Source organism: Phascolarctos cinereus, unplaced genomic scaffold (genome assembly GCF_003287225.1).
Source record: "Phascolarctos cinereus isolate Bilbo 61053 unplaced genomic scaffold, phaCin_HiC Scaffold_2;HRSCAF=192, whole genome shotgun sequence".
In the NCBI taxonomy this organism is placed as follows: Eukaryota; Metazoa; Chordata; class Mammalia; order Diprotodontia; family Phascolarctidae; genus Phascolarctos; species Phascolarctos cinereus.
This window is the reverse complement of record NW_027555625.1, coordinates 146,085,795-146,113,035: the sequence shown is the minus strand read 5'-3', so window position 1 is coordinate 146,113,035 and position 27,241 is coordinate 146,085,795. Positions and strand designations below refer to the sequence as shown.

At 43.8% G+C, this 27,241-nt stretch overlaps 1 protein-coding gene across 1 annotated transcript in view; it reads right to left on the bottom strand.

The window, feature by feature from the left end:
- The window catches only part of LOC110209844 (STE20-like serine/threonine-protein kinase), a 65,406-nt gene that overhangs the window by 16,797 nt on the left and 21,368 nt on the right, over positions 1 to 27,241 (bottom strand). The window contains 13 exon segments of the mRNA XM_020988580.2: positions 1,078 to 1,201; positions 2,400 to 2,530; positions 3,101 to 3,439; positions 3,442 to 3,947; positions 3,950 to 4,079; positions 4,081 to 5,148; positions 9,836 to 9,943; positions 11,625 to 11,706; positions 14,373 to 14,567; positions 15,824 to 15,896; positions 21,042 to 21,191; positions 21,796 to 21,844; positions 25,544 to 25,708. Of these exon segments, the coding sequence (XP_020844239.2) occupies positions 1,078 to 1,201; positions 2,400 to 2,530; positions 3,101 to 3,439; positions 3,442 to 3,947; positions 3,950 to 4,079; positions 4,081 to 5,148; positions 9,836 to 9,943; positions 11,625 to 11,706; positions 14,373 to 14,567; positions 15,824 to 15,896; positions 21,042 to 21,191; positions 21,796 to 21,844; positions 25,544 to 25,708 (3,120 nt within the window).

Below are 27,241 nucleotides of genomic sequence, written 5' to 3'. Positions count from 1 at the left end.
TTTTTCTATTTATATCCTCAGGGCTTAGCTCAGTGCCCAGCACATAATAAACCCCCTTTTCATTCACTCACTCATTTCCTCATTCATTCAATAGACATTTTAAAAGATCCTACTATGTGCAAAACACTGTACTAGACACTGAGAACACCAAAGGAAAAATGAAATCATCCTTGCAGCCCAGGAGTTTACATTTCATTGGTGGAGTTAAAACCTGTACTCAGATAAGTAAAAGGATGCTTACTAGAGTGAGGAAGCATCAGTTACCAAGGACCTCACCTAAGACTTTCCAATGTGCATGTCCTTGAGCTGAGTCTTAAAGAAGGCTAAGGTAGACGGGACGAGGAGTGAATTCCAGGCATAGAGGACAGCTTGAAAGAAGGCCAGAGAAAGGAGATGGAATGTGGACCTTGGAGAAGAGCAAATAGGCCACTTTGGTTGGTCTGCACAGAGCGTAAAGAGGAATAATAAGAAATAAGGCCAGGGCCAGATGGTGAAGGACTTAAAAGATTGAAGAATTTGTATTTTGTAGAAGCAATAAGGAGCCACGGAAGATTTTTGATCAGAAGAGCAACATGGTCAGGCCTGTGCCTTAGGAAGATTATTTTGTGGTGGTGAAGACAATTAGGGGAAGAGGGAGAGATAGGAAGCAAAGAAGGGGAGAGGGAGTCCAAAGCACTTCCCCTACCTCTAGGATGCACCAAGGGACAGCCCTGCTTTTGGGGAAAGGGATGTAAGGGGCAGCTAGGTAGTGAAGTGGATAGAGCAACTGGCCCTGGAGTCCGACGGACCTGAGTTCAAATCTGGCCTCAGACACTTACTAACTGTGTGACCCTGGGCAAGTCATTTAACCTCAATTGCCTCCAAAAAAAGAAAGGAAAGAAAGGATGTAAGGATCATAGGATGTTGAGATGATTTCATTCACCCTCATTATATTATAGCTGAGGAGACTTAGGTCCAGAGAGGTTAAAGGATTTGAAATAAGGCATAAAGGTAGTAAATAATGGAGGTGAGTTCTAATTCAGGTCTTCTGACTTGTGTAAGCCAGTGCTCTACATAAAGTCAAAGAACTATAGTTACTGTCATTTCCAGCTCGATGTGGCGGAACATCTGTTCCCTCTGCTGATGGAGTCTCTGGTCCAGCTGAGCCTGGGCCCTCTGCTCTTCCTTCTGAAGGAGCCGGAGTTCCTGCAGCTCCTTCCGCCTGAAAAATAGCAGATCATTCAGAATCATGATAGGATGTCTGCAAACACTACTTCTGGGAATAGGAGGATGGATCCATCTTATAGGTGTAAACACTGAGGCCCAGCCAAGGAAAACCATTCACTCAGTCAGGGACAGAGGAGAAACAGGAGCCTAGGAAGCTTAGCTGTCCAACACAGGAGAGGCATTGTGCTAGAGTGGAAGGAGTGCTGGATCTTGGGACAGGGACCCAGGTTTCAATCCCATTTATTAGATCTATAACTTAATATGAGTCATGATCTCTCTGGGTCTCAGGTTTGTGGGGTTTTTTTTTGTTAATGTGATTTTTATTTATTTTAATTTTTTTTATTTACCAAACTCTTACTTTCTCTCCCATCCACCTTCCTTCTTGTGGCCTCAGTTTCCTCATCTGTAGAATGAGGGAGCTAGAGTGGTACACAACTAAGGTAACTTCTAGCTCTAAGCAATCATCCTATTGGGCAACAATATCTCCCTAGTCAATAGGAGGGACCAGAAAGAACAATGGCAGATGACTGTAGGAGAGCCATGGGCCCTTCCTAGTCCCATTCTGATTGGAAGGGACCATCTTGTGTTCTTATATTTCTATCTTCAGCACTTAGAAAATGCCTAGCACACAGTAAATGTTTAATAAATGTTGTACGTGCGCATGAGTGTATGTGGCATATCCTGATGAGCTGTTTATATTTGTTTCTAGGAACTGAGGATAAAAGTGGTTATGTGTTTGTCCATACCAGCCCGTTGTGGGAAACCCTTTCACACCTCAGTAGCGAACTGCATAAAGGAGGAAATCCTGTGGTATTCTGTGACAGCTGAGATAGCAGCTTTTTCATTCTGATATTTTCTGACTCTTAAGATTGGAAAAGACATGGGGGGGGGGTCATTTAGTCTATCCTTCTGCCATGAGGCAGATGGACTGGTTCCAGCCGATGGTTTGGGGGACTGACATGCTTTCTCTGGCTTTTCTGGACTTCTCTGTATCTGCCTCTGATTTCCTCCTGCCATGTTGACATAATCAATAATTTCAAAATCTATCACTCCTGTTCTCTAGCCCAGATAAATGCCCTGCTTCCCGTGGGGGAAGCTCCTCTTGGGTCATTCTTGGTTTGGCAAATTGAAGCTGGTTCACTTCTCTGAATGTCGCTGTTCTGAAGGGGAACTGGGGGATTCTTTTCTCATACCGGGCAGAACGGATGCTTTCTCCTTTCCGGTCAGCATCTTGCACAGGCCTAGAAGTCGTCACACTGACCTCCTTCCCATCCACCACAAACTTGCGTGTTTTCTTTACAGTTTTCCTGAAGGAAAGGGTGTCCTGAAGCCAAAAAAACAGTAAGGTTTGCATCCCCATTGACTTTACCAGCTTGGGACATAAGATGATGAAAGTGCTGAATTCTCCCACCAGGGGGCAGCCCCCCTCCTTTGTTCTGGCCTGCTCTTATCACCATCCAACCAAGATAGGATGTTGAGGGCCAAATTCATTGCAGGATAATGAGTCTAAAGTATTCCAGCTTTGCAGGTAGACAACTCTTTTTTTTTTTCCTTTTTGGTGAGGCAACCAGGGTTAAGTGATTTGCCCAGGGTCACACAGCTAGTCATTGTCAAGTGTCTGAGGCTGGATTTGAACTCAGGTCCTCCTGACTTCAAGGCCAGAGCTCTGTCCACTTCATACCTAGCTGCCCCTGGTAGATAACTCTTGCAAATATTTTAGTTGGTCCTTTCCCTTAGGACCAAGTCTAAAATATACAGGGAAGAAAGTGAAATCTACCTTGTTAATTTACCAGCCTAGGCATGTGATTGTCTGCAAGGTGGCTTTTATTCCAGCCCGCTCTGAGAAACCCTCTATCCAGCCTCATACCAATCCCTTCTCAATAAACAACCTTACCTGGCTAATGTCACTTTTAACTGGTGAAGGTCTGGCGTTGTGCATATTGTCACCAGCCACATGGTTCCTGATATCTCTTGAGTCCTTTCTTTCCAAAGGTCTTGCCTCAGTCTGCTGGACCATGCCTTCACTCCATGATTCCCCATTGGACCCATTTTCCAAGCTCCCTTCTGCAAAATTAACTTTCTTCCTATCCCTCAGGGGCTCAGAGATTCCTGACCCTGTTGGCTTCTCCAGGCTCTCTGCTGTCCAAGTCAGCTTTACAGCAGGCTCCTTGTAATGACCTTCCTCTAGGTCTCTGGCTTGTCCCTGTGCCCAGGTTGGGCATCTCCCATGACATTTATAAAGGTCTCCACGGGGGTCACTACAACATTACCCTCTGTTCCTGGAATCTCATTCTCATCTTTGGAGAAATTTGCCTGTGCATCATTCTTTTCAAACTGTACGGTTGCTACTTGATTTTCCCCTCCCAAAGAGGGAGCCCTCTGCCCTCTGAGACTCTTTGATTTCCCCATTGAGTCTGGGGACGTGTTTTTCTTGGCATCCTCAGTTTTTTCCTCATATGTTTCTCTCAGCAGCAAATCTTTACCCCCTGCCTCTGGCTTTTGGGGGCAGGATTCTTTTTGGTATGAGGAGTGTATTGCATTGAGTGGCACCTTTGGCTTCTGGGTACCCCAGCCCAGTCCGTCTCCTGATCTGGAGCACTCTTGAGGACAGCATGGGTAGTGTCCTGAATCCTCCGTCATTACCTCTTCAGTATTATTGGGCAGGTTGGTCTGAATGGGGTCCCCTGGGTCCTGGATGCTCAGGAATCTGGTCCTGGTCTGGCAGAGATTGAAAGCCTCATCATACACTCAGCTCCTGACTTTTCATCTTTCGCGAGAGGGCTAGACATAAACATCCCATCCAGATGCTGAGCTTTGGCCCCTTCCAGCCGGCAGTCCCCAGTCCCTTGCCTGCAAGTAGAAGTGAGGATTGCATGACACTTTCCTTTCTTTATCAGACAGGGGATCATTCGATACTTGTGGTCCAACAGGCAGCCTCTCATATGAGGAAATCTCCAGGTTTCCCGTGGGATCATGCTTCTCCTCTGAAGTCTTCAGACCTGATGTAGAATTGGTCAGTGTGGGGTCTTCCAGACCCAGATTAACCTGCTGTTGGTCTCCTGTGGCGGGGTGGGCAGTGGCAGGGTGAGAGATTTGCTCCGGGATGCCTGAGTCAATGTCTTCTGGACTCTCTGTCTTTGAGGTCCAACTTTGAGCAGTAGTTATTCTTTCTTTCGCTAGGTGTCCCTTTTGTTCCCCAGTGAGGTTCGCTGGGGAGCTTGTGAAAAGCTGTGACCCCTGTGGCTTATCTATTGCACAGTTCATCACTGTGTCTGGCCCAGGGGAGGGTGCCCTGGGAGTAGGAAGAACATCATCCCTCTGTGAGTCTAGCATGGCCCGAGGCTTAGCGTTGGAAGTGGGCTGCTCTTCCAAAAGGTCTTTTCCACCTTGAGTGGCCAACAGCTCAGGAGTCCCCTGGGCTGGTGGGTCAAGAATGTCCTGGGACTTCAACCCACCAAAGAATGACCTTCGTCTTATTAGCTTCAAGACATCTGAAGGGCCCTTGGAGGAAAGCTTCATGGAACCTCGAGATTCAGTGGGTGCAACCAGCATGGGTGCAGATTTGCGTCTCATCTGCTTCTTCAAACTGGAAGTCCGGCTGGCTCTTGGCCGAAGCAGGCTTTGGTTTGGACCGATGGAGCTCTGCCTGCTGAGCCCAGGTCCTGTTGGATTAGGAGAATGAGCAAGGGAACCAGCGACTGGCTTGCTTGGAGAATCTCCTCGGGGGTTTTCCTGGAGGGTTACTTGATTCTCCTCTCTGGCCTGCAGGTTAAAGTCATTCCCTTTGACGGCCAGAGTTGTAGGTAGGAGCTGCACACCCTTGTTGGCCGTGTCTCCTCTGTCTGGCTTCTCCAAAGAGAACTTCCTGTCTTTTGAGGGTCTCTCTGGCTCTAGGGGAGGAATGCCATCATTGGACAAGGTGCGCTTATGTTCTCGACTTGGCTGAGAGGCAAAGGGAGAAGGAAAGTTAGGGTCTTACTGTCTATTTATAATAATGGCTCGCATTTCCCTAGCACCTTCAAGTTTGTTTTCCCCCCTCTCTTTGTACCCCCAGAGCTTAGCTTAGTGCCTGGCACAAGCACATAAATGCTTGTTGACTGACTGAGAAAACACTCCTCATCTCGATTCTGTGATATAGATAGTGTAGGTATTATTATTTCCATTTTAGAGATAAGAAAACAGAATCTCAGGATGCTCATACGTCTTACTCATGGAGACATAATAAGCATCATAGCTGACATCTGAACCCAGGTCATTTGACTTTAAAATCTAGCATCCTTTCTGCTATTCTGACTATGGGTACTCAAACTCCTTGAGTACCCTCAGTTGCCTCTTCCCTCTGATGTGAGGGCTGGAAAGCAGAGCCTCCTTTATAGAGGGCTCAGAACTTCCAACTCTTCATTGCCCATTAGCTACTCTGCTTGGTTTCAACTCCATGAACATCTTATGTCCTCCCCCCTCCAATTTTAGCTTCCTTTTGTATATTGGCTTCTTCCATTAGATTATAAGCTTCTTGAGGGCAGGGACTCTTTCTTTTTCTTATTTGTATCTCCAGTGCGTAGCACAATGCCTAGTAGGCACTTAATAAATGTTTATTAACTATTATCCATTCTCTGCTACTTCTTGCCCAAAGTCACACCTTGGGTACTCACTCTTGTTGGAGAGACCATTGATACTAATGCAAATCTTTTATTTGTTCAGCAATGTCATCTTATAGAGTTTCCTGGGAGGACTAAGAGGTTAAGGACATTCCTAGGGTCTCACAACTAGTAAATATCAGAGGGAGGACTCAGAGACAGGCCTTTCTGCCTCTAAGGCCTGCTCCCTATCCAGGACACCAGGTTGGGCCACCTCACTTTATGGTATTAGAACATTAGGACAGAATTCTACTCAGGACTGTAGAAACCTGAGACTCAGCAATGAAAGCTAAGTTTCTTCTGCTGGCGGAATTGGACAGCTTGAAATTCATAGGGTAGTTCTCTTTTTCTTCCATAGCTAATTCTGGCCCTTGGATAATATGTTATGATCTTTTAAGGAAGGAAAGAGAGAAAAAATTTGTTAGGATGGATGGAAGAGCAGGAGAGAGAGAGAGAGAGAGAGAGAGAGAGAGAGAGAGAGAGAGAGAGAGAGAGAGAGAGAGAGAGAGAGAGAGAGAGAGAGAGAGAGAGAGAGAGAGAGAGAGAGGAAGACAGAGAAAACAAAAAGAAGAAGGAAGAGGAGTTGGAGGAGGAGGAAAAAAGATGAGGAAGAGGAGGAGAGAAGAGGAGTAAGAAGGGGAGGAGAGAGGAGATGAAAGACAGAATGGGGGGAGAGAGGAAGGAAGAGGAAAAGAGGGGAGAGGAAGGGGAAGGGGGAGGAGAGGAGAAGAAAAGAGGAGAGGGTAGGGAAAAGGAGAGAATGGGAGAGGAGAGACAGAGACAGAGAGAATAATCAGGTACATACAACACAGCCTCGCCAGGAGGAAGTGGGAGCGCCACTCTGTGATGCAATGTCTGTATTTGTTAGAAGTTTATAAAGTATAAAAGATGCTCATAGCTTTTGGCCTTGGCGCACTTATTGCTGCCTACCTGAGCTAAGGTCAGAAGGAAGTTTGGCAAAGTGGAAAGGGCTCCAGTTTGGGAGGGAGAGTGCCTCAGTTTGAATCCCAGATCTGCTATTTATTAGCTCTGGGGCCTTGGGTAAGGCCCTTGACCTCTCCCTGAGCTTCAGTTTCCCCATCTGTAAAATGAAAGGGTTGGACTAGATGGTTTTTAAGGTCCTTTACCGCTCTAGAGCTTCAAGTCTGTGGCTTCTAAGGTCCCTTCCAGCCTGGTCTAATGCCTCAGTGTGATATGGAGGTGGGGACATCTTTTGCTGCTCATCCTCCCATTCCCCATGCCATGTATTCTTGAGGTTTATGCTGGTAGACTACCGCCTCTGGCAGGCCCTAGAAGTTTGGAAAGTCTTTGAGTAAGACCTGGAACAGCACCTGGCCTGTCTGTGATCTGAGGACCATCAGCTTAGAAAAGCATGAAGGATAAAACATAAAACATAAAACATATCATCAGGTGATGTTTTTCTGGCTTCAGCAAGCCAAGAAAGTAAAGGTGAGGAGGGGTTATGTTTGGCAGCGGGCACAGAAACATGTGTGTGTGTGTGTGTGTGTGTGTGTGTGTGTGTGTGTGTGTGTGTGTGTGTGCTCCATCCACAGATCTTTGAAATTATTCAAGTGTAGTGCAGTGCTTAGCAAGAGTCACCTCTAGGGGGCAAAAAGTCCCCAAAGGAAACTAGATCCCATTAGGTAAATGACTCTGCTCATGTCCAGCCTCAGCAGCCTGAGCATGGGCTGAGCAACATGGTAATAGACCCCTGTTATCCAGCCAGGCTATATTAGCTCTACCAGCCAGTGAGAAATCTTATCCCCAGTCAAGAATGTGGAACTGCATGATATATCCATGGAAAGTCACAAATCTACACTCGTCTAGTAGTCAGGATGCCTGGGTCCCAGTCACACTAGAGTTGGTGGCTCTGCCACTGATAAACTGTGTGAACTTAGACAAGTTAGTTTGAGCCTCAGTTTCCTCATCTGTAAAGTCTGAATTGGACTAGATGCTATCTTGGCATAAAGTAAGTGCCTAATAAGTGTTTTTTTTCCCATTCATTCCTTCCAGCTCTAACATGTTATTATTGCACTTTAGAAAATTCACATTTATAGATTGTTATTACTGGAAGGGACCTTGGGATCACGTAGTCTAATGCCCCCATTTTACTGATGAGGGCACTGAGGATCAAAGAGCTAGAAGAGACTTCCCTAAATTCACTTAAAGGGGACCTTGGAAATGATGAGTCTCTAATACCTTCCTTTTACTGATCCAGAAATTGAGCCTCAATGACATGAAATGATTTGATCGTGAGGCTAGAAAGCAGCAGAGCTGGGACTGCCTCAGAGCGTCTTAGCATGAGCTCTGAATCTGGATGCAAACTCACTTGTGTGACCAAAATCACTCCACCGTTATCTGCAGGCAGCTGGCGGCATAATTGATAGAGTTCTGGATGCAGAATCAGAAAGACCTGTATTCAAATCTGTTCTCAGACACTTACTAGCTGTATGATCCTGGGCAAGTCACTTAACCTCTGTTTGCCTTGGTTTCCCCAAATGTAAAATGGGGAGAATAACAGCGATTGCCTCTCAGAGTTCTTATGAGGATCAAATCAGACAATATTTGTACAAGTGCTTAGTAGAGGTCCAGTACATAGTAAGTGTTATATTAAATGCCCATTTCTTCCCCCTGGACTTATGAGAGCACAAAAGAGTTGCAAAAGCATGAGATTTAGAAAAGGAAGATCTGAGTTTGAATCCTTGTTCTGCTCCTTACTAGCTGTGTGACTTTGGACAAGTAATTTCCCTTCTTGGAGATTCATTTGCATTATCTGTAAAATAAAGGAGTTGAACTACTGGATTATCCCTATGGTTCTTTTAGCTGTAAGGGCTATGATCCTAGGGAGAGATTTTTGTTGTTGTTCTGTCTTTCTAGTCCTGTCTGACTCTTCATGACTCCATTTGGGGCTTTCTTGGCAAAAATACTGGAGTGGTTTGCCATTTCCTTCTCCAGCCCATTTTACAGATGAGGAAACTGAGGGAAAGAGAAGCCAGCTTAATTAACTTCTTGTCTAATGAATCCTGTGCCCAGAGTGCTGGCCCTTGAACAGCATCTGGAAGGCATGGGAACTGTGGCTAATAATACCAATTCACATGTTTATTATACAGTAACATTTACAGAGCGATTTTTTTCACAATGGTCATACAAGTAGTATGTATATTTTTGACTGAATCTCTGATTTTATTGGTATAGAACAGATGCAGTCCACACCACTTCTAAGTGCAGTCTGATCCAGATTAAAATATAATTGGGAAACATTTAACAAAATAAATAAAATACAATAAAACATAGCTAATATTAATATGTAGCATTAGAAGTCAATATGCAGCCCAGGGACAATTATGTATGGTTTAATGGCCTCTGTTTCTACCTGAGCTTAATACAACTGGTATAGAGAATTCTAGGGGAGGGAACACTCTATACCAATGCAGATTTGCACCTGCCTGGCAACTTTTAGTCTTAGATATTTGCCTGGAGTACTGAGAAGGGAGGTGACTTGCCCAGGGACTCGCAACCAGTATGTATGTCCTCCAAGAAGAAAGTCTTGAACCCAGAACTGAATCTAATACTCCATATTCAATCTGAATGTGATGCTCTGTCTGGGGCAGAGTACATGGGGCTATATTACTTCCTTTTAAAAAAATGTAGCCCAAGATCACACTGGCTCTCATATTAACATCCATTTGGCACTTTTGTGTCCCCAAGTCTCTCTCTACCTGGCATCTGTTATTATGCTAACAGTCCTGGGAGAACTAGGTTTAAGAAGTAGCATTTTCAAGGTTCACTGCGGCTCTGCTTTCTCTTTGTTATTCACACTCTAATGACCAGAGTCCCTAACTGGACTGTTTCCAAGGGGAAGGTTTCCAGGGAGCCATGGATTTCCTGGATAAATTGAAGTGTCCTTGGCCTTGTAGTCCTCAGGGAAATCAATCCAGAGGAAGGAGCAATTCAGCTAAAATGCTCGCAGATGCCATCCAGCTGTGACTTACCGAAAAGGCTATCTCTTCTTCTTCAAACTCCTCCAGGACTTCTGCCTTAGCTTCCGCTATCAGCTCCCGTAGAGGTCTGCTGTCTTCCACCTCTGACACAAAAGGGTGCTGGGAAGGAGAAGGAACAAAGGGAAAACCTTTAGTACTGGTTTCTTCCTCAGCAAAAGGGTGCCGGTGGCGGGGAGGGTACAAAAGGACCCCCTATGTTACAAAATGCAATGATCTCTAGGGGACCAGAAGACTTTTAATGGGTCATCTCTCTGCCTACACACAGAATTGCTTCTTGGATAGAATTAATGGCTACTTGGGAAATGGAGAAGGAGGCTGCGGCCCTGGTTGGGATAGACTCTGATTCTTCCTTCTTTCCATTACCTTTTGCATTTTCCTCCCACTCAAACCAGAACCAAAGTGAGTAACTGATCTTTTAGTAAGTGTAGAATTTAAGTTTAGAGGATTTAGCTGAACTGGGTCCTGTGTGTAAATGATGTTTGATGATGCCTAGGAAGTTGCTGGAGGCAGCCAGGTGAGCAATAGATACAGTGCCAAGCCTGGAATCAAGAAGACTCATCTTTCTGAGTTCAAATCTGGCCTCAGACTCTTACTAGCTGTGTGACCCTGGGCAAGTCACTTAACCCCATTTGCCTCAGTTTTCTCATCTGGAAAATGAACTGGTGAAGGAAATGGCAAATCACTCCATATCTTTGCCAAGAAAACCCCAAATGGGGTCATAAAGAGTTAGACGTGACTGAAAAATGACTGAACCACAACAAAAGGAGGTTAATAGTAGCACTGTCAGTATTTGGGGTGCAAGGTAGGTTGGGTGATGATTAGAAACTTCACAAAGCCAGTCACTGGCACCATAACTTCCCATAATTTTCAGCATGTAGGTCACTTCAACTTCTGGGAAGCCTAGCCTTGGGAAGGCTTCTTGGGCAGCAGCTACAGCTAAAGCTAGTTCACAGGACTCTTGAGTCTTAATACAGAATGGATTCAAGTCCCGGTTTCTAGAAAAGCTTTGAAGCAAGAGAGAAATGATGACATAGCAGCTAGGATCCATATCATAGGTGGGTGTGATAAAATGTATTGGACTGGGATGGAGCTGGATAAAGAAATGCCCTTTACACCTGACTTAGAGTTGGTTCGCTGTTTCAAAAAAATGCTCTCTTCAGTTTCAATGAGAAACCAATGAATAATAATAATAATAATAAAAAAATACACTAAAATGATCCTTTGGCACAAACCCTTTTCAAAGATTTTTTAAAAGCCAGATAGATTATGCTTAGTTATTCCACATCATAACAGTTCACATGTCTAGAGTACTTTAAAAATTTACATAGCTTTTCAATAATCCCTTGAAATACATAGTACAAGTATTATCGTCCTCATTTTACTGCTGAGAAAACTGAAGCTGAGAGAGGAATAGTGATTTTCCTAAGGTCTCGCTTGCTGTCTCTGTAACCAGGCATGAAGGACAAGTAATGAAAATGTTTGGCATGGGGAGATGGAGGGTCATGTGTGAGGATATTGGCAATGCTATCTTCCTCAACAGAGTGGAAGCTTCTTGAGGGTCTAGGACAGTTTACGTCTTTGTGTCCTTTGAGCCTGGCATAGTTTAAGCACTTAATAAATGCTTGCTAATTGACTTAATTGGTTCTCAGATCTCCCTTCACGGTTTGAGATCATTTGGGTAAAACACGGATCCTCTGGCATGGAGGCCATTTGAACAGAAGACAGTGGAAGTGGTAGAAATATTGAGGTATATGTCACACCTTGGAGATAGGCTGCTTACCTGCAGGAGCTGGCAGGCAGACCATCTGCTCTCAGGATCCCTCTCCAAGGATTTCCTCAGGAAGTCTTTAAACTCTTCAGACCTATAAGGAATATCCAAGAATTGGCTTGCTTATTCCAGTGTCTGACATCCAGAGATCATCACTAACAACTCTCATTGCCCTTTGATGTACACTGAAGGGCCACCTTTTCCCCTCTGTATGGAAGGGGTTTAGAGACTTCTTCACTCTTACAAAAGCCTTTGATTCCTTCTTCTAAAGTGGAGGGGACAATCAGGAAATAAAGGTCAGATGAATGGTTAAAGATCTCACGTAATCCTTAGTGAGGCAGCTAGGTGGCATATTGGATAGAGGACTATACTGAAGGTCAGGAAGATGAGCTCAAATCCTGCTCACCCATTTATTAGTAGTGTGACCCTGGTCACTCAACCTCTCTTGGTCCACTTTTCTCATCTGTAAAATGGGGATAATAATAGCACTTACCTCTTGGTGTTGCTATCATCAAATGAGATAATATATGTGAAGAACTTAGCAAATCTTAAAGCAGCATATAAATGCTAGCTATTATTATCAATGACTTTTTCCAAGGGAAAAAAGAAGCATAAGAGATGGAATACATGTATACTAATAATAACTAGTATTTATATAATGTGTGCCAGGTATTATGATAAACATTTTACAAATATTATCTCCTTTGATACTCACAATAACTCTGGGATATAGGTGCTATGTGTTATCCTCATTTTACAGATGATGAAACTGAGGCAAATAGAAGTTGTGACCTACCCAGGGTGCCATAGCTACTGAGGTTGGTTTTGAACCAGGTCTTCCTGACTTCAGACCCAATGCTCTGTCACCTAGCTGCCTAGTATTGATCCCTAGATGTGATAAAAGAGAGATAAGTGAACCTTATGAGAATAGGTACTGTGTGTTTTATGTCATCTAGCTGTCTCTGGTACCTACGACAGAGACTTGCACAGAGTTGGAATTTTAGAAATGTTGGTATTTTGTATGTATTCCACATATACTTATGTGTCTACATGTTGCCTCCCCTATATAAGCTCTTTGAGGGCAGGGATAGTTTCTTTTTTGTCCTTATAACCTTAATACAGATAATAAATTAATAAATTAATTTAATAATAAAAATAAAATATTAAAATTAATCAATTAACTAAAAATTAATTAATTAATGCTTGTTGTTCACTTTCTTTTTCTTCCTCTTTTTTTCTTTCACTTTTTAATTTGAATCTTCTTGTACAAAATGACTGATATGGAAATGTTTTACATGACTGCATATGTATAAACTATATTGGATTGCTTATCATCTCAGGGAGGGGTGAGGAGAGGGAGGGATAGAATTTGGAACTTAAAACTTTTTTTTAAAAGTTTAAGAAATTGTTTTGACATGTAATTGGGGAAAAAAATAATTTTTTTGGATTATTTTTAGTTTTAAAAAATAAAATATTAAAAAATAAATGTTTGTTGCTTGATTGAATTGAACCGCTGAATTGAAGTGATATCTTTTTTGCTCTAAGGCCAAAGTCCTAGTTCTTAGCCTCACTCTTCTAGGGATCGAAGGTTTCAGACTTAGTCCCCTGAAGTGGGAAGGGGGAAGATCTGTGGCACTCTTCTGTCTAAGTGAACTTTGATTTTTAATAGTGAATACTGTGAACAGTATGAGTTGAGAGAAAAGACTGGGAACAGTGCCCTAGACCACTCCAAATGCCACCTTTTTAAAGAAGTCTTCCCTGAAAGCACCCAGTAGGTAGTGACCTCTCCCCACCTTGGACTTCACACAGCACTTTTCTGGGTATGTGCGACATCCCCCTATTAGATCTGAGGGCAGGGATCAGTTATATCTCTTCACTAACCCACCATCCCGGCTTCATGTGCCTATCTAGTTATAATGCTCTGCACCCCGAGATAATAAGTGCATCTTGAGATAGAACAGAACTTGGAAGTTCCCTGGTCTAACTTTCTGGCCTATAGAGAAGTAACCAAGTTCTGCAGAGATGAAGTGCATTGCCCCGGCTCCCTCAGAGCTGGGGTTCAAACTCAGATTTTTTGACTCCAAATCCAAAAAACTGTCATTGATTTGAATCAAAATGAATTGAATAGGAAGGGGAGAGGCCTCTTGCTCTTCCGCATTCTGAGCCTGGTGAACCTACAAGGATAGCAAGAAAGGTCCATGGTCCAGACCAAGGCTCCTAGAGCAGTAGGGGTACCAGGTGGGGAAGATCTGCCCTCGTGGAAGAACAGTCACAGGGGCCTTCCCGAGGGACTTGTTTCTTTAGTCAGTGAACAAGTACTGAATGAACTCCTATCATCTCTACTATTTGTATCCTTGAGAATTGCACAAGCTCGGATAGTTTGGGTCAAAGGATAGTTTGTAACTCAGGGAGGCCCCCATCCCTACTTCTCTGGTTGTACCATCTACTCACGGCAGTAGGTCAGGTCTGCAGACGCTTTCTTCCCCTATCCTAAAATTCTGTCCTTAACCCCTAATAACCATGTCCCTGCTATGCGATGCAAACGTCAAACATAGTAGGCACCACCTCACTGTGATTGCCTGCCACAGGCTGCCTCCTCTCCCTCATCCCTGCACCATTTTGCCCACGTGACTGCCTACACCATCCCTTGCTGCTTGGCACTGGCACCTCCCCGGGTCTATTAGTTCTCTAGGCTCTGATCTGGCCCGCTCTTTTCTCAGCACTGCCCCCGTTATGATAAGAGGGGAGGGGAGGACTTGCCATTGCTCAGGGTAGCGCAGAGTGGGTGGCGGGGACTTGTGGATCCTTAGCAACACCCTCATGGGGTTCAGCTCATGATGGGGAGGCTCCATCTCAGCCATCTCTATCAGTGTGATCCCCAGGGACCAGATGTCAGCCTTGTAGTCATAGGGAGCCTCCTTGGACGTCTCACACTGGATGACCTCGGGTGCCATCCTATAGCCAGAAACAAGGGTTCGTCATACCTGTCCCACTTGGACCCCTTCCCTCTGCCCTTAAGTTGCCAAGAGAAGAGAAACCAAGGGGGCTAAGATTGGAGAGCATGGTAGTCAGCTTGGTCAGTGGACTGATGTATTGGGATGCCCTATCCCTTTCCTTAAGTAATCTTTGCTGGAGGTCCCTGAGGAAAGTCTGGTTTCTGGGGGCCAGGCTGGGAGAAACACCCTATCCTTTCCAAAAGGCTAATCAAGGGAGGAAGACCTTAGGATCATTGATCTTGAGCAAGAAGGACCTGTTATTTAGTCTAATCCTCTCATGTTGTTGAAAAGGAAACCGAGGCCCAGAGAAGAGAAGAAATTCACCCAAAGGTCACACAGGATTTGAACCCAGGTCCTCTGACTCCCAGTGGCCTCTGAGAGCCCCTGCAGCCCGATTTCTATGTGCCTAAGATCCACGGCGGGATATCGAGGACCCACCAGAAAAGAACATTGCCCAGAAGGGAAACAAACTGAATGACCCAGAAGAAGAGTTGAAAAACACATCTCTCTCTCCTCTTTGAAGAGGCGGGGGACTAGGGGCTGAAGAATATTAGATGCATGTTGTCAGGCACAGCTGAAGTAGTCATCGGTTTTGCTGATCTGCTCCTCCCCTCCCCTTTATTTTTCAGTCTTCATCACATGATCAAAGATTTAGCTTAGTAGGGTAGAGGAAGGGGGAGGGCAATATCTGGAAATGAGGGTTATGTTAAAATAAAATATATTAGGAATTTTTTTTTAAAAAAAGAATATTGTTTACAGGGTAGAGGACATGGGGAAGGAGTTTTATGAGATGAACTGTGATCTCATCAGTGCCCTTTTTATGGTACAGGCTCCATGGCTCTCTGCTGAGTCTCCTATTCTTGAAACTAACCATTTGAACTTCTTTTCTTGATTCTCCACCTAGCCTTTGGATTTGGCTGTTGCATGAACTCCACCCAACATCTTGTGCACCTTTCCAGATAACTACTTGGGCCATGCCCATCTCTTTACCCAGGGGGACTCTTTTTGCCAATTGCACTCTCAAGTATCTGTCCTATCCCCTTTCTCCCTAAAAGGCCAGAATCCAAAGGCAAGAGCTAGTGTATTCCTCTGTGTTCTAAGGATTGATACCCAAAGCTCAGTCAACCTCCCACCTCACCCCAACCCTGGGTGGGAGCCATGGGCTCCCTTGGAAGTTGGACACCTTGTCCACCCCCCTGGGCTCCCTAGCTGTACCAGTATGGTGTCCCGATGAAGGAAGCTCTTCGCTGCAAGGTGCGAGAATTCTTAGCTGACACTCCAAAATCAGCTGTTTCAAGAAAAGAGATGGAGGAGGTAAAGTGAGGGATTAAGAACAGAAATTTCCTTTCTCTCCCTCAATGCCCATAGAGTGGGTCTCTAAATACCCTTGGGTATTTACTCACAAATTTATTTATATTTGCCAGGAAACCTACAGGACTTTGGACTTCCCTATTTCTCTTCAACAATTAAACAATTGTTAACTGCCTACTATGTTTGACCTATGCAAGGCATCCTACTAAATATAATAAAAAGAACATAATCCCTCCCTTAAGGTACTTACAAAAGTCTGACTATATAGGGAGCCATTGCAGATTTCTGAGGTGGGGACTGACAGAGCTAGAACTCTTTCCTAGAAAGAATATTTTGGCAGGTGTGTGAGGCATGGATTAGCGTGGGGAGAAGAAGGAGGTAGGGAGAGGAACAGTTAGGAGTGTATTATAACATCCAAGGTAAGAGATGATGAACTAGGATGGCAGTAGTTGAATGGAAAGGAAGGGATAGATAATAGAGGCATGATGGAGTTAGAACCATCGGGATTTGGTAGCTCTTGCTACCTGGTGAGGAAAACAGAGGTAAGGAAGGGGGAAGGGTCAATGATGACTCCAAGGCTTTAAGCCTGGGTAACTGGGAAGATAATGGTTCTCAACAGAAATGGAGAGTTTAGGAGGAGGGAAAGGTTCTACAGGGGAGGATGATGAGTTTAATTTTGGACATGTGGAGCTTAAAATGCCAGTTGTATGTTTGAGACAAGGTTGTCAAAAATGTAGGCCTGGAACGAGATGAGAGATCAGTTTGGGAGTCATCTGAACAGAGAGGATAATTGGAGGCAAGGGAGGGGTTGAAATGACCAAGGAAGAGGATTTTAGAGCAAGAAAAGACAGAGGCTTAGATTTCGCCTCCACCTAGAACAAAGAAGATGGTACAGCAAGAGAAATTTACAAGAATGGTCATAGGTTGGAGGAAAATGACAAAAATATAGAGGAAGAGAGATTATTAAGAAAACAGGGTGGTTAATAATGTCAGATGTTACAGAAAGTTCAAGGAAGATGACAATTGAGAAAAGACCATCAGATTATGCATTTGAGAGGTCACTGGGCTTTTCTGAAATGGCAGTTTCAAAAAAAAATTAAAAAAAATAAATGGCAGTTTCATTAGTGTGATAGGGACAAAAAGGCCATAATTCAGGAGCTGAGGAATGAGGGGGTGGTGAGATGTAACAAATGTAGACTACTATCTAAAAGTTTGGCAGTAAATAGGAGAGGGGGCAGCTAGGTGGTCGTGGATAGAGCACCAGCCCTGGATTCAGGAGGACCTGAGTTCAAATCCGGACTCAGACACATTATACTCACTAGCTGTGTGACCCTGGGCAAGTCACTTAACCCCATTGCCGGTCCCCCCTAAAAACAAACAAACAAACAAATAGGAGAGATAAAAGCATTGCATGAGGAGGTGATATGATCAAGGGAAGAGTATTTAATTTTTATTCATTTATTTATTTGGTGAGGCAATTAGGGTTAAATGACTTGCCCACAGTCACACAGCTAGTGAGTGTTATGTGTCTGAGGCCACATTTGAACTCAGGTCCGCCTGACTCCAGGGCTGGTGCTCTATCCGCTGCACCACCTAGCTGCCCCTATTTAATTTTTTAAAGAGCATTTTGTAGGCAAAGAAGGAATTAGTAGAGAGGGAAAAATTGAAGATGAGAGAGGAGATGATTGATACGGAAAGGTCTCAAAGGAGCTGGGAAAGTTATTAGGAGAGAAGGTTAACCTTGGCAAAGAGGAATGCCACTTCCTTTGATGATAGTGGAGAGAAGGAGATAATGTGTGAGGACAAATGAAGGTTTATGAGACACAGAGTAGGAGAGATAAGGAATCTCACAACAGATGTTCCCTTCTCAGTAAAGAAGGCAAAGACATCATTTGTTGAAGAAAATGAGTGTGAATGGAATTGGGAACTTGAGAAGGAAGGGTCTGCGACAGTTACTATGGGACATTTGAAAGGGAACTAATCACAGATAAATGAAAGGATGACATTTCAAAGGTAACTTAGTTCAGGGGTTGGGAACCTGCAGCCTCCAGGCCACATGTGGCCCTCTAGGTCCTCAAGTGCAGCCCTTTGACTGAATCCAAACTTCACAGAACAAATCCCCTTAATAAAAGGATTTGTTCTATAAAACGTGGACTCAGTCAGAAAGCCACACCCAAGGACCTAACAGGCCACATGTGGCCTGGAGGCTGCAGGTTCCCAACCCCTGAACTAAGTTACCTTTGAAATGTCATCCTTTCATTTATCTGTGATTAGTTCCCTCTCAAATTTTCTCACCCCTGGCCCTAGTTAAAGTTTGATGGCATGGGTTTGTATTGGACTGAATTATAATTTCTAGACTTGCAAAGAGGGAGTTCTTGTCTTCTTGTGTGTGTGTGTGATGTATGAGACAAGGTCCTGGGCTGAGATTGAGAGGATGTGGTGCCAGGATGTGGTGAGGAAGGATGAAAAGGTTTGGAAGAACCTCTTTTGTAAGAGGGATAGCAGAATGATTAGGGAGAAGTATGAGGATTGCCTTGCTGTGGTGAAGGACCAGTTGAGATTATATAACAGATTTGTGGTGGATCCAGTGAGCACATAGCACTGGGAGTCACTTATCTCCTTGACTCACCACATTTAGTCAGTTACCAAGTACTGTCCCTCCTTCTGCCCCTACCTTAGTTTAGATTCTTGTTATCTCCTACATGACCTTGTTGCAATAGTCTCCTAACTCATCTCCCTGCCTCTGGTCTCTTTCCCATCCTGAAGGTACCGTCAAAAGAATTTTTATCACTCTTTTGATCATTCCCCTCCTATCTCTTCAACAGCTCCCTACTGTCTGCAGGACAAAATCCAAACTCCTTAGCTAGGCATTCAATACCCTTTCCTGCCATCATCTACTCTTCCTTTTTAGGTCCATCCTGTACTTCAGCCTGACTAAGGCGCACTGAGAGGAAGGAACTTGCCTAAGGTCACCCAGCAAAGCTGAGATATGACTCCAAGTCTGGGGTTCTTTCCATTCCCCCATGTAGAGCAGTGAAAAGGGCCCGCCAGGGTGCTGAGCATGTCTGTTATCTCCTCCTCCAGAGGTGTGTACGCACTTGCAGCAGTCACCTTATGCTCAGTCTCTAGGCCATGTCTGGGGCAGCACCAGGATGATGTCACATGCCTGCACAGCTGTGTTGACTGTCACAAGCCTGTGTAGGGGCTAGCCCTGACTGGGGGGTGGGGCACGGCTTGTGAGCATTGAGTGGATGCTAGAGTGCGGTGGAGGAACATGGACAGCTTTTGTATGAGTCAGTCAGTGGGAGTGAGTTTTCCTGATGAAAATGATTGAGCCTGAACCAGGGAGTAGGTTTGTTGATATGAGAAGAGAGTAGGGAGAAGGGAGGGGAAACTGGAATCCCAGTGGGATCAGGGAAGACTTTTCACCCCTCACATCAACCAATCAAACGTTGCTTTGTTTTGGTCCCTTATCAGCAGGAAGGTATATTTGGGGTGATATGCATGACAAAGAGTAGTACACATGGTGGGGGCTGGTTATTTGTTGGGTGGGGAACAGTGACAGATGTGTGTGTGTGTGTGTGTGTGGTGGGGTTATACACAAATACATAAAGGATCTATGGTTTCATCTGCTTGAGAAATTTCTCATATGGGCTCTCCCTCTACCAATACAGATTGTATCCCATTTGTGATTTAGCTGGGCAGCTAGGTGGTACAGAGGATAGAGCATCAGACTTGGTAGTCAAATCCTGTATTAGACACTAACTAGCTATTTGACACTAGACAAATCACTTAATCCCTTGGTCTCAGTTTTCCCCCTCTGTAAAATGGGGATAATAATAGTGTCTACCATAAAGGGTTGTTGTGAGGATTAAATGAGGTAACATATGGAAAGAAAGCACTTTGCAAACCTTAAAGTGACATATAGATGTTGGTTATATAGCTAGTAATAGTAGTATGATAGTAGATAAATCTTGGTGACTTTCCTAAGGCAAATGAGATTAAGTGACTTGCCCAGTGTTACACAGCCAATAAATGTTAGACATGGAATTTGAACCCAGATCCTCCTCACTGCCATCTTAGAGCTTTTATCCACTATATCATCTTGTTTCCTGTTACGGTTATGTCCAGGGTATCTAGTCTAGGGATAAGGACTGGACCTAGCTTAGTTTAGTTGACATGGGGACCTCCCACATGAGGAAACCCTCTTTACCAATACAAGTTAGCACCTTTTCTGCTGCTTATAGTCTTAGAGAGTTGCCTAGAGAACACTAAGAGATTAAGTGACTTGCTCAGGGTCACACAGCCAAGAGGCGTCAGAGACAGGATTTGAACCCACATTTTCCTGTCTCTAAGGAATAACATGTCCTCTTGTCTATCCAGGGGGTCCACATGTGTCTGGGGGCACACTGTGAAGCAGTGGTGTGTGGATGTATGTGTGGGGCATTATATGAATTCATTCATTCCACAACTACTTACTGACCACCAAAGATGGGCAAGGTGCAATTATTTAAGGGATGGAAGGAGATTCAGACTGGAATTAGACTTGTTGGTCAATTACCACATGGTACCAACTACCAGAGTAGAAAATGTATTGGATCTGAAATCAGGAAGACCTGGGTTCAAATCACACCCCTGACACTTACTATATGACCATAGGCAAGTCACAACTTCCCTGGACCTGTTTCCCCATCTGTAAAATGAGCATAATAATATCTGTAGCCTATACTTCACACAGTTGTTTAGAGGTTCAAATTTTGTAATTGCATATTAAGTGCTTTCAACTTCTTAAATTGTGCCAGCTATTATTATAATTATGATCATTGTTATTATTATGAGGTAGTTCAGGAGATATGTAAGCATATGGGGGATTTGAAAGGCTTTTATAGGTTAAATATTTGGGGAATTTGAAGATTTGTATGTGCAGATTTGCAATGTGTGGTGCATTGGGAGTGAATGTAAGGGTGTATGGACACACTTGTATAGCAGGGAAAAGGTAGTTTTCTTGGCCAGGTGGGGAGTGGGGAAATGGTCCACGAATGGGTATTTTCAGTAAGAGTTGTGAGGGAGAAGGGCATGTTGGGGGAGGATTTGGCGGGGAGTGGCTCAGGGTTTTACTCACCAAGTTTGACATAGCCTTCGGAAGACAGCAGGACATTCCCAGCCTTGAGGTCCCGATGAATGATCTTGGATCCATGCAGATATTCCAGAGCCTGCAACATCTGCTTACAGACTACTTGGATCTGCACTTCTGTCAACCCTTTCTCCAGCTCTGCAAGGATGAGAGAGAGAGAGTGAGACCTTGGAGTCGGCCCTGCAAGCTCCATCATCATCATCACCAGCATCATCATCATCATCACCATCATCATCACCATCATTATCATCATCATCATCATCGCCATCACCATCATCATCATCACCACCATCATCATCCTTATCATTTCAGCATTTATGCAGAGTGTCTCAAGAGCTTTTTGGCCCATCCTATAGTGTGCTTTAAGGTTTGCAAAGCCCTTTACATGTGTTATCTCATTTAATCTTCACAATGGCCCTGGAAATAGATGTTATTTTTTATTATTCCCAGTTGAAGAAACTGAGGCTAAAAGGTGAAATCATTTGCCCAGAATGATATAGCTAATAAGCATTCAAGGCAGAATTCAAATATATGTCTTCTTGATTCCAAGATAATGGGGAGTGTGGAGGACCCAGAGGCCCTATTTCACAGCTTGGGTCTTGGCTTTCCTTTCTGTATAATGGGGTGGAAATACTTTAGTAAGATGTGACATCTTCGGGGAAAGGCGCCTTTCAAGGGCTGCATCCTCAGAGTTATGGACAACTAGGCTGTGACTTAGTGGTAGCCCATGGAATATACTTACCCAGAATGATGGCGTCCACAGCACCTCCAGGGCAAAACTCAATGAGGATCTGAGGGCCAAAGAGACCAGGAAGGAAGAATCAGATGTCTTATGGAATACTTCTTGTCCTATATTCTCTACCCCAGCATACACCTGACCCATATATACACCCCTCACATATACCCCCCTCACATATACCTACACAGCCCACCACATACACCAGTCAGAGGACCTGTGTTTAAATCCCATCTCTGCTATCTACTCCAGTACAATGAGGGAATTAGACTCTAGTCTCTAAGTTCCCTCTGAGTTCTAAATGAATGACCCTACGACCTCTCCACACACATAGCCACTCTTCAAATACATCTCCAAATCCCACCCCGTACATCCCCACATATATGATATTCGTAGACACACGCACAGATGTGGATATATCCACCCACCCAAATGTTGCAGACTGCAGTATAGTTACCACCCAGCCCCAAGCTGTTGGCTTGAGTCTCAAAGAGATTACGTGACTGCCCAGCAAGTACCAGAGGCTCTGTGGTCTTTCTGACTCCTAGTCCAGCACTCTCTACGTTATTCCATACTGCTTTCCTCGCTAGTGAATGACGCAACAAAGACTTAAGTGTCTACATTGTGCTGAGCGCTGTTAGGTGTTGGGGGAGATGCAAGATTTAGAGAGGACAGACTCCATCTTCAACAAGATCAAGTTCGGATGGTGGAAAGAGCATTGGACTTGAGAGTCAGAAGTTTGGGTCCTGGCTGTTCTAGCTGTGTGACGGTGGGTGAGTCACTAAAGGGAAGGAGGAGGTAATAAACATTTATATAGTGCCTGCTATGTACCAACCCACTCTGTTAAGTGCCTTTCTCCCCCCCTCACAACAATCCTATGAAGTAGGTACTGTTATTATCCCCATTTTACAGTTAAAAAAACTGAGGCAAACAGAAGTTAAGTGATTTGTCTAGGGTCACACAGTAACTAAGTAAGATTTGAGGGTTAGAAGTTAGGGTCTTGGCATTTCTAGTTGTGTGACTGTGTATGCGGGGGAGGGAGGGTCATTTAACCTCTCTGAATCTCAGTTCCCTCATCTGTAAAATGGGGACAAGACTACTTATACTACTTATTTCTATAAATATGAATCGTTATTCTCCCATCTCCTTTCTTCCCCATATCTTAAGTAAACCCTTTGTGCTTTGCAAATGTGAGTTCACGCTACCCAAGAAATTAAATAACTGGCAAAAGAAATTGTTCTTGATTATGTAGGATGAGAGTCAGGACATAGAAAGGAGGAAGACTAATCGAAGCAGGGTGGAGACAGAAGTGTGAGCCAGAAATTTAGGACAGAAGCCAAGTAAGACAGAGCAGAACAGCTAGGAAACAAAGCATGAGTCCATGAGGAGAAGCACCCAGTTTGGAGGATCTGTTCTAGCTAGAAAGGACCTTGCAGCTTCTATCTAGGGAAGCAAAGGGAGGGAGCTCTGGAGTGGACTGGGGCCAGAAGCGGGGGAGGCAGGGCATAGAAAATCCAGAACTGAGGAAAGTCTGAAGTGTAAAAGCTCCTCTTTAGAACTAGCTCCAGCCCCAGAATAGATCAAAGGACACTTGCAGGCAAAGTAGCTTACTCTCCAACCTGCTGGGATCACTTCCTGTAAGAAGGATAACAGCCTTTGGTGAGGACCAACAGTCCCTTAGGATCTCGTAGGATCTGGATGCTGTTGCTGAATTTTGACCTACTTGACTACCTGGATCCCTAGGACTTACTTGCCTTTTTCAGTCATGTTACTCCAACTCACCTTGTCAGGCTGGGTGGCTTCTTTCCAGTTTCTTGGCTGTGACCACAGGTAACCAGAGAGATTTCCTGCCCCTTGTCATGGCTCTCTGGTTTACAGCTTTTACTCTACTTTAAACATCTACTGATTTCTGGCATTTATACCCACCCCTAATCCAAGGTTTGCTGGTAAAGAACCCAGGTGCCCCTGTCTATGTCTCTCTTCCTCTCAACCCTGTAAAATTGAAAATTGACTTTAATTCTATTTTGCTAAGACTTAATCAAGCTAGATTTAATATGTTGAGGTTCCTTCCCCTTGTAAACTCCACCCAACACCCATATCACAGAGGAACTTGCCTAAAGGCCAAGCTTTCATCTTGTAATTACTTCTACCTTTGTACCCCCACCCATTACCCACTTTCCAAAGAAACTTGATTAACCTAAAAGGTCAAATCTCATGAATTTAAATTTAAACTATTGTTGTTGAGTCACGTCTGACCCTTTGTGACCCTGTTTGGGGTTTTCTTGGCAAAGATACTGGAATGGTTTGCCATTTCCTTCTCTAGCTCAACTTATAGATGAGGAACTGAGGCAAATAGGGTTAAGTGACTTGCCCAAGGTCACACAGCTAGTAAGTGTCTGAGGCCAGATTTGAATTCAGGAAGATGAGCATTTCTAACTCCAGACCCTACACTCTATCCACTATACCACTTAGTTACCCTTAAACTATTATACTCCCATTGCCTAAAGACTATTCCCATGGCATGAGAAGCTTTGTCTTGTGACTAGAATCACATGTCTTGGCTGTGGTTAAGGGGGTTTCAGAAGGGGAGGTCCAAATGATGCAATCTCAGTTCTCAATTCATCGACAGCCAATTGGAAGAAGACACACCTATGTTACTCAAAATTTTGCTCTGCCATTTTGTTAAAAGACCCTGTTGGCCTTCTTCAGGGTCTTTGGTCATCAAGAAAGGCCATTGGTCCCATTTATTGGTAATTGCTAACCTTTCTAATAAATAGATCATGCTCAGAACTTTGTCTCAGATCTTTTACTGTAACAACTTCTTTAGAGCAGGACCATCTCTATCTTGCTGGGGCCTGTGTCTCAGAGTGTTACTGAAGAAGACAAATCCCCCAGATTGGACAAAATTAGACACAACTACGCTATGCACTTGAAATTTGTTGACCTGTATTAAGTTTATACTCCAAGCCTACTTACATTATGTTAAAGTTGTTTCTTGAATTTCACACTGTTGACAGTGTATGATAATTCAGAAAGAGGTCATGTTGTGAATCCAAGACCACAGCCTAATGAGGACCTATTCTTCTCCTTTAATCTAGGAAACTCTTAGTTGGAGTGCCCCTGGAATTTAGAAATTTGAGGTCAGGGATTGTGTCTTGGGTTCATTTTCTTCTGCTCCATGATTCCTGTGATCCAGCAATACTTTCAGATAAAGAGAACAACCATCCCACACTTTTCTCTTTAGTGGACTATGAGAATGATAAAGAAAACTTGCCATTTCTTAACAACTCCAGGCTTTGCCAATTGGGTAAAATTTGAGAAACTACTTTATTATAATGTAAATAGTGGAATTCAAGCTTAATACAGGCCAACAAATATCAAAATGACCCCTGCTTGATCCTATCACTTTCTTGTGCCTCCAAACTTTGAGTGTTTTAGCTAAACAGTGTCAGAGCCCTAGGGCAGGGGACAGTAACCACCATCATGGCCTTTTCCATCTCCTTTGTACTTTTCACCAAGGAATTCATCTTCCTCCATTCCATAGAGGCACAAAGAGGGTGGATATCATATGATGGCCTGCATCACACAGCAAAGGCAAGGACAGAACCAGGACTATAATCTAGTCTCTTATGGGGATGCCCCCCTTTACCTGACTATGTAGAGTCCATGAACAAGCTAAGTGTTAAAACAATAGAGATGCTCTAAGGATATACAGCTGCGCATGGCTTAGTCCTTGTTAGCCCCACCAACTTACCCACAGTTTGCCTTCCCAGTAGAGGGCATCCAGTAGTTGAACAATGTGTGGATGATCACAGCCAGCCAAGATGTCAATTTCCATTATGTAATCCTCCAGCTCCTCCTCGCTGTGAGTCTCAATCACTTTGGCTGCAGCCAAGACCCCAGTCTCCTTGTTCTGAACCTAGAAGATACAGACACAAATGATCCTTCTTGAGTCAGCTCCTACCTTCCCCAACTTTCCCATGACCACTTTACAGAATGAATAGAGGGAGCCAGGGTTTTATTAGTTTATAAGCTCCTCCAGAAACCAGGGCCATGTTTTATTCAATAGCTCATGAGGAAATGAGCTTCTGGTTAGCAGAGATCTTCAAGTAAAGGCTGGTTGACCATGTATCAGGGATGCTACAGAGGGGATTCATGCCTGAGGAAAGGATTGGATTGGATAGCCAACTCTAGGAAATCTAGAATTTATAATTCTTAGGTTATACCTATATATAGACCAATCTCTAATTCTATCTCTATCTCTGGTGCTATCTATTGTTCCAAAAATCTTAGTGCAGTTTAAAGCTTTAATAAGCTGAAGATTGCACTTAAACTTTTGGGACACCATATATATATACATATAATATATAAAATATGTGGTTTTATGTGTGTGTGTCTCTGTGTCTGTGTCTGTGTGTGTTCTGCAAAGCCCAATACAGTGTCTTGCCCAGAATAGATTCACTGAATGAACGAATGATTTCCTGGCAACCCTGCACACTTACTGGGATGCTTGACTTCAAGTTTTGACATGTTTCTTCAACCAATGAATCAATACACATTTATTAAGTGTCTATTCTACACCTGGCATTGTGCTGAGAACTTTTCTTCATGGTGTGGGCAGGACCTTGAGAAAGTGGTTCTCCATTCTTTTTTCAGCATCCTCTACCTTGGGGTGCCTATACTCTCACTAATTTATTCATTTGATAAGTATTTATTAAGTACCTACTATGAGCTATCTCCCTGGGTCATCATGTTGTTGCTGCCTGTAAGCTGCCCAGCCCCATGTCTCCAACTTATAGCATCTCACTGATATAGCCTATTTGTCTACTCTTCCTGGGCACCCTCCTCCCAGACTCCAGACCCTTCTGGTATTTCCCCCACTCTCTCTTATCCAAACTTTCCTCTCCCTTCAGGCTTGCTATAATTCCCAGGTAATGACTAGCTAATCCCATAAGGAATGACACCTAGGTTGGGGGAAGAGAGACTCAATCATTATAATTATTGTTGTTATTTAGTCATATCCAACTCTTCATGACCCTGTGGACCATATAGCACCCAGACCTTTCTGATTTGAAAGGTTCATCTTCTGATGTCATGTCTTTTAGCATTTTTAATACTGTGCATGGAGTTTTCTTGGCAAAGACATTGGAGTGGTTTGCCATTTCCTTCTTTTCTTTTCTTTTCTTTTCTTTCTTTCTTTCTTTCTTTCTTTCTTTCTTCTTTCTTTCTTTCTTTCTTTCTTTCTTTCTTTCTTTCTTTCTTTCTTTCCTTCCTTCCTTCCTTCCTTCCTTCCTTCCTTCCTTCCTTCCTTCCTTTCTTTCTTTCTTTCTTTCTTTCTTTCTTTCTTTTTTTTAATACAGTTGGGGTTAAATGACTTGCCTGGGGTCACAAGGCTAGTAAGTGTCTAAGGTCACATTTGAACTCTGGTCTTTCTGACTTCAGGCCCAGTGCT